A 7490-nucleotide genomic window follows, 5' to 3' on the forward strand; every position below is an offset into this window, starting at 1 on the left:
CGCAAAGTGTGTTGGTTCGTGTTTTGACAGAGGATAAAACTATTTTACCAAAACGCAGGGGATTTATTTGGGGTTTGGGCGAAAAATAATCCTGTGGGAGGTGCGGTAGGCCAACACATGAGGCAAGGAAATGAGGTATCTTTGGGGGCAGGAAGCTGGTGACCAGAAGCCTCAGGTCCCGCGGGAGAGGTGACAGCAGATGGGCAGGCAGACATCTGGGTCCCCGGGGAAATGAGGAGGTTGAGGACTCAATGGCTGGGGCGAAAGGGGTTGAACAAATATTTACACACCACAGGGAAGCCTCTGGGGCACTTGAAGGGGTCAGGGCGGGGCTTTGGGAAGGGCGGGGCCTAAAGGTACCGAGCAAGCCGGTCGTAGACTTGGTCCAGGTTTCTGCACAGGAATATGGAGAGCGTCATGAAGCTGAGCTATAGAGAAAGGAGACCTAGTCAGAGAGGTCCAGGGGATGTTGGCGAGGGTGATGGGGGTAGGGAGAATGGGGGTCCCGAGGGAGAAAAAGGGGTGGGGCCAGGGGCTAAAAATAAAGCCAGGAGATTTGGGTTGGGGGCGCGGTCATGGGGGGCGGAGAAGGGAGTAGAAGGTGGGTGGGGCTAGAGGGGAGCTGGGCCAGGTTGTGAAAGATGGGATCAGGGATGGGAATTTGGAGGCTTGGGGTTAGTTACTAAAGATGCGAGGGAGAGAGGGAGCATGGGAAGAATAGGGTGGGGTAGAGGTGCCCAGCTGCGTCTAGCTCAGGTTTGGAGTCTGGGAAGGAGTGCGATCCGGAGATAGCCCAGGGTACTTTATTCCGGAGGCTCATCTGTCTCCCCCTCTCCCTCGGCCGCTAGTTCCACCTCGACCTCCACCTCCACGCTCCCGTTCTCAGGTTGTTCCTCGTCTTGATCCCAAAGCGGCCAGGGCCCCAGGGCCATGGGCAGCTTGACCTGTGGGGACTTGTCCCCCCAGTTGGGACAGGCGTCCACCATGCCCCAGCCACCCCAGAGACCGCCGCTACGCCCGCTGCTGCTCAGCACACCACAGCGCCCGCCGCCTCCGCCATCAGCCCTGGGACCAAGCCCGGGGCTCGAACCATAGGCGTCCGGCACCTGCAGCTGGCGCTCCCGGCAGAGCACCCTACGCAGTAGTAGCAGGCTCAGCCCCGCCACACTCACCTGCAGGGAAAAGGGAGGAATATTGCAGCCAAGAGCAGAGCGCTAGAACGCCAAGGGAGGCGGGAACGCCTACTCCCTGCGTACAACCAATCAGGGCTCACAGAAGATAGGTCTTGTGCGGAGAGGCAGAAGAGCCTGGATTGGCTGAAGCTCTATCACGCCTGCACCTTTCCCGGAGAATGGGAAGGCGCGCAATTTGGGGGCGGAGCCATCTAGGGATTGTAGGGCTAATCGCAAATAGGGGCGGGACCAAATTACCTCAAGTAGACCGACGCCCAGACAAATGCCTACTATGGAGATGAGGTTGTTGTGCAACCACTTCTGGATGCTCCGCGCGCAGCCCTAGGGATATAGGGAAAGGTTAAAGGTAGGGTCCTCTCTGGGATTCTCCCTCCACCCCGTGCACGCCGTTTTCCTTAGCCCAGCCCTCACCCCTCTTTCGGGCACCACCCCGCGTCCCTAGTTACTAGGGTTCTCTAGTCTCCACCTCGTCCGGTCCAACCCTCCTTTCAGCCTTGCTTTTTCTTTTAGGCCCCGCCCCCGCAAACCACGCCCCTTCTGGGGAGCTCCACCCCTCCTGTTGTGCCGCTTTCTCGTAGCCCCACCCTACTTGCAGACTTCTCCCAGGTCCTGCGGCCCCGCCTCCTGGGGAGCAAACCCCTACCACAGCTCTACCCGCTCACCGGCCCCTCCCCTTCCTAGCGGGCTCCAAACCCTGCCCACCTCGCTGTAGATACCGCTGTTTGCAGGGACCAGGCAAAGGTCTGTACTGTGGCGGGGCCGCGCCAGTGGTCCCAGCCGGCTGAACTGGGGGAAGGAGAGTTTCTCGAAGATGGCGGAGTCGTTGCTCGCCGATGAATTATAGCAGGAGCAGGGCACGCGGTGCATCTCTGACTCGTTGCTGCTGAGGCTGGGGATACTGAGCCAGTCCTGAGGAGAGTTCCAGCCGCAGCATCGCAGCTAGAAGAGGGACAAGAGTCAGAGAGACGTGGACTGGAGGGATTCAAAATGATTTGGGCGTTCGGGGGACTGGGTGGTGTGCATGAGGTCACGTTGGGGAGCAGAGGGCCAAGTAATGGGTGTAGGTGATGGACCACACGCGGGCTAGGCTTGGGGACGTTAGAAGAACTTGAGGTTGGTGGAGACCAATCACGGGTGACATGGGGCTGTGGGAGGAGCTGCAGAATCACGCTGTGGATGGAAGATTGGGTGGGCGGTGCAATTCAACCTCAGGTGGGGAACAGGTGGATAAGAGGTCAGGGCCACGAGAGTGGCCAGAGTGGAGTCTCACGTGGGCCGGGTCCTGTGAGGGCCAGAGTCACCCAGGGTTAGGGAGTGGGGTCACGCTAGGGCCTCGGGGCTGAGGGCGAATTCTTATCAGGGCAGAAACCAGAGCCTCTCCAGGGTCTGGGAGCTGGGAGAAACGACCACACAGGAGTCAGTCGAGTTGCCATCTGGGGACGGGGCCACGCAGGAGGTCGGGTGGATGGATAGGGTTACCCTTAGGGTCCTGGAGCGGGGCGCCCCGGCTTGGTCGGGGCGGAGTCTCCCTGGGACAGGGGACAGGGCTGTCAGAGTGCCAGACCTACAGGGAGGGATGCACGTCCGGGTAGGCGGGGGCTCACCCACCTGGAACTGCACGTAGTCCCAGCTCTCCTCCGCCGCCGACTCCTCCGGGTGCGCGTGGTAGCGTTGGATGGTCTCCATCACGATATCCTTCACCCTCCGCTCCAGCTAAGAGGCTAACAGTGAGGCCGGATCCCCACCCACTTCCCCACCCCCAATTTGCCCCGACCCACTCCAGCCTCTTCTGGGCTTTCTCAGTCCCATGAGGTCCCTGAGCGTCTTAAGTTGGTCTCGATTTCTCACCCAATGGCTAGCTATGTATTTGTTCCTTAAAATCTCTGCCTATCGTGTCTTTGTTTCTCCCACTGTCTCCCACCATCTCTCATTAGGTCTCTGCCTCTTTCTTGGAGCCTCTTCTTTCTCCGCCTGTTTTTCTCTTTTTTTCTATTTCCCTTTGGATCTCTCTCTCTCTTGCTGTGTCTTTCTTCCTCCGTGCCTGTCATCCTCGTCGTTGAGTCTCTTCCTTCGACTCACCTCATCTCTATCTTCTTTGTGTCTGTCTCTGTGTCCCTATGTTTTTCCGTCTGCCTCTGCCCGTCACTATTATTTCTTTGTCCATGTCAGCTCTTGTCTACCTTTGTTTCCGTCTTTTTCAGCCCCCTCCCTACCCCCCTGCCCCCCCCCCCGTCCCCCACAGGAGCTTGGGAGGAGTGGGGGGAGGGGAAGCCAACCTCACCCGGGTCCGCTGAGTGGAGATGAGGATTCCTAGCGTGATCTGCATGGCAAACAGGAGCAGCAGTATCCCAAAATACTGGGGAGAGGGGGGGCAGCAGAGTGGGGGAGATCAGGCTGAGCCCCTTCCTTGGATGTGGGGCTCTATTGGAGGGGGGTGTGGGGAGGGCACTCACCAGGCCCAGCAGGCAGCGGAGCTCCTTCAGGGCCCCCACACAGCCCAGGAGAGCAAGACCCATGGTGAGAATTCCTGAGATGGCCAGGGCCTTGGACCAGATCTGCAGGGGCATGAAGGACAGGCCTGGGGGAGGTGAGAGGCAGTGACATTGGGCACGGTGCTCACAGCCCCAGGTAGCCCCATTCCCCACCCATGCAGCCACTCAACTGGGGAGCAGTATTGGGGGGGGGGCTCTTTCTCTGCGTGTCTGTCCCTGCCACATGTTGAGTCTCTGTTCCTCTCCTTCTGGGATGCTATCTACCCCTCTCTCTGGCACTCTGTTCCTCCTGAGTCACCGTCCCCTCAACACCCTCTGTAGGTCTCTGTTCCCTTCTCTCTGGATCTCTGTTCCTTTCTCCCTGGTCATAGTCTCTCCCTCTTGCTCTCAGTCTCTCTTTCCTCCTTCAGCCCCTCCTCACCCCCAAAAGTTTCAGTCCCATCACTTGGCAGTACATCTGTCACTTAGACCTCCCAAGGGGTAGGGGTGCGTGATATCTATTTCTGAGTGCTATTTTCAGGGACACATGGGAGGCATGCGTTCAACGCAGTCCTCAGTACAGGGCACACACTTATTAAACATGAGCTATCAGTATTTCGACTCTTACTCCATTATTACTTTCCTACTATTATTATTATTATTATTATTATTATTATTAATGTTATATCTGCTCTTCCATTTCCTTGCTGCGTGACAGCCAGTAAGTGACGTCCCCTCCCTGAACCTCAAGAGAGGGGAAGGTTTGTGGGAGGATCTGATAAGGATCTGCACTACATCTAACACGTAGGAAGTGCCTGAAAAATGGCTATTATCATTTTTATTAGTATTCATATGCACAACTCATTTGCCAGAGGAAGGCACTGAGACTAAGAGCAGTGGGCAGGCTGTGAAGCAGAGTCTGGGACAAGGGAGACCCCGGGATGTCACTTAGGGGCAGACCGGGTCACACTTGCTCCAGGAGGCCCCTCCCAGGAGCCCTGGCCCCCTCACCTACAAAGGACACGAAGCTGGTCTTGTCAATGAGTATCCAGATGCCAAAGCAGAAAATAAGGCTGCCTAGGACCTGGAGGGAGGAGATGAGAATATGGCGGTGGGCAAAGGAGGGGGGGATATCAGGTCAGGTGGCTGTGGCAGGGGCTGGGGCCTGGGCTGGGTAGCCATGTGGCAACTCACGAAGAAGAAGAGGTTGAAAACGAAGAGGAGGTACTTGATGAGGCTGAGGCAGCTGTCCTGGGCCGACATCTTCGCCTAGAGGGGTGGGCAGCCAGAGGGGAGGGACCGAACAGAAGAGGTGTTAGCAGTGGAGGAGAAGGGCAGAAAGAGGCTGTGAGAGAGGGGGAGGGAGAAAGGAAGAACACCGAGAAAGAGGAAGTTCCAGAGGTGGAGCCCCGCCCCCTCCCTCTACACCCTAGAGGTGGCTTTTTTGTCTATCTGGGCCCCTGTCGCCCTCATCTGCCCCACTCAGACACACACCAGTACCTGAGGGGCCTTGGGATTTGTGGGCACCAAGGACACGTTGGGTAGTTCCTCCCAGGTCTCCATGGCTCAGGCTGGGGGACCCGCAGGGACTCCTGATCTACTTGCACCCACCTACTCTGGGCCCCGGGGCCCCAGGCCAGCCCTGGACAGCAGCCGACCTCACAGACACTCTGACCTCACTGCCTGCTAAGCTTTGCCATCTCTGCATCCATCTCTGTCCCCTCTTCCTGGCCCTCTGTCTCTGGTCCTCCCTTCTCCGGGTCTCTGTCCTCTCTCTGGGTCTCTGGTGTCCCTCCCCCAACACCTCCCACCTCACCTTCCCGGCATCTACCCTCTCCCTCTCCGGGTTTCTGGCCCCTTCTCTCAGCACGCCTGTCTTTTCTCTGCCTATGCCCCATCCCCGCACCTTGTCATGGCCTCTCTCTGAGAGTCTGCATCCGGTTCTTGACAACAAATGTACACCACGCTGTTCCCATATGCTGGGGAAGGGGCTGGGCACCTGGGGGAAGTGAAAGTGCTTCAGTGCCCCACGTGGGAAGGTCCCTGCGAGTGAGGGGGTGGCCTGGCTGTGCCAAAACACCCAGAGGGGAAGCTGGGTCTCTGCAGTACTTCCTGCTTCTGCAGTGGGGCCCCAGCAGGGTGAGGCTGGGGAGGAGTCCGGATTGAATCTGTGACCTTGGCAGTTAGATCGAGGTCTGCTGTACTTGATGGTCTCCAGCCTCCGTAGTCTCTCCTGTTGGCCCCCACTCTTGTCAAATTGGATTTCCACCGTTGGGGATGTTCCTACCTCTTGAAGTCCATCCAGGCCCTGGGAAACCCGCCCCTCTTAGGGACATAACACCCTCTCTTTCTGAGAGATCTCATCTACCGTTTTTTTTTTTTTAAGGCTCCAAATGCAATTTATTTTCTTATTAATGTTATCAAAAATCAATTCATGTTAATAGTATTCTGATTTTTGGCTCTGGACTTCCTTTCTCTCTTTCCGGTGTTATTGAGGGATAATTGACAATTGCAATTGTATGTTATTTCAAGTGTCCAACATGATGATTTGATCTACATATGCATTGTGGAATGATTGCCAAGATCAGGATAACATTTTGATCATCTCACATAGTTAACTATTTTTATTTTTTTGGTGGTGGTGAGAACACTTAATAGGTATTCTCAGCAACTTTCCAGTTTACAATACTGGATAATTATCTATAATCGCCATCCTGTATATTAGATCCTCAGAATGTATTTTTTTTTAATGTTTATTTACTTGAGAGAGAGTGAGAGTGAGAGAGAGAGAGAGAGAGAGAGAGAGAGAGCAGGGGAGGGGCAGAGGGAGAGGGAGAGAGAATCCTAAACAGGCTCCATGTTGCCAGCGCAGAACCCTATGTGGAGCTCGACCTCATGAACCTTGAGATCATGACCCGAGTGAAATCAAGAGTCAGATGCTTAACCAACTGAGCTCCCAAGGCACCCCTGAATGTATTCTTTTAACTGAAAGTCTGTACCCTTTGATCCACATCCCCCCATTTCCCCTATTCCCCAGAGCGTGATGGTCAGGACTCTATTCTCTGTTTCTATGAAATTCTCCCCCTGCCCTGTTTTTTAATTTTTTAAATTATGTTTCTTTATTTTTGAGAAGCAGAGAGAGACAGAGTGTGAGCGGGGAAAGGGCAGGGGTGGGGGGGACACAGAATCAGAAGCAGGCTCCAGGCTCTGAGCTGTCAGCAGAGAGCCCGATGCGGGGCTCGAACTCACAAACCAGGAGATCATGACCTGAGCCGAAGTCGGATGCTCAACCGGCGGAGCCACCCAGGCGCCCCTCCCCCTGCCCCGTTTTTAAAATAAGATTCCACATTTCAATGATACCATGAAGTCTTTCTCTGTCTGGCTAATTTCACTTAGCATAATGCCCTCCAGGTTCATCCATGTTGTAAATGGCAGTGTGTGTATATATATATATAGTTGACCTTATATGTGTGGGTATACTTCCTTATTACATTGGTTTATGTGTCTGTTTGTATACCATTTTTTTAAGTTTATTTATTTATTTTGAGAGACAGAGAATGTGCACCAGTGGGGGAGGGCCAGGGAGGGAGGGAGAGAGAGAGAGAGAGAGAGAGAGAGAGAGAGAAGCCTAAGCAGGCTCCATGCCCAGTGTGGAGCCCTACATGGGGCTCCATCCCACAAACCGTGAGATCATGACTGAGTTGAAATCAAGAGTCAGCACTTAACCGACTGAGCCATCCAGGCTTCCTATACCATTTGTTTTGATTAGTATAATTTTGTCATATATTTTGAAACCAAGAAGTGTGATGCCTCCAACTTTGTTCTT

At 55.0% G+C, this 7490-nt stretch overlaps 1 protein-coding gene across 6 annotated transcripts; it reads right to left on the reverse strand.

The window, feature by feature from the left end:
* Nucleotides 1-42: 42 nt before the first annotated feature.
* CD37 (CD37 molecule) lies at nt 43-5692 on the reverse strand. Of its 6 annotated transcripts, XM_015539178.2 has the most exons (10): nt 5571-5663; nt 4859-4933; nt 4676-4748; nt 3647-3771; nt 3475-3549; nt 2802-2906; nt 1896-2132; nt 1431-1514; nt 361-428; nt 43-255 (listed from the first exon to the last, which is right to left on the reverse strand). In XM_015539178.2, the coding sequence occupies exons 2-10, from the start codon at nt 4925-4927 to the stop codon at nt 249-251; spliced, it is 843 nt and encodes a 280-aa protein (XP_015394664.2). In that variant the 5' UTR covers nt 4928-4933; nt 5571-5663; the 3' UTR covers nt 43-248. The 6 variants fall into 6 exon arrangements, with proteins under 6 accessions (XP_015394664.2, XP_007074218.2, XP_042824793.1 ...); XM_007074156.3 differs by lacking the exons at nt 43-255; nt 5571-5663 and adding an exon at nt 5165-5556 and having other exon boundaries at nt 351-428; XM_042968859.1 differs by lacking the exons at nt 43-255; nt 361-428 and adding an exon at nt 788-1172 and having other exon boundaries at nt 5571-5692.
* Between the last annotated feature and the right edge of the window lie 1798 nt (nt 5693-7490).

Source organism: Panthera tigris, chromosome E2, assembly GCF_018350195.1.
Source record: "Panthera tigris isolate Pti1 chromosome E2, P.tigris_Pti1_mat1.1, whole genome shotgun sequence".
NCBI classification, from domain to species: Eukaryota; Metazoa; Chordata; class Mammalia; order Carnivora; family Felidae; genus Panthera; species Panthera tigris.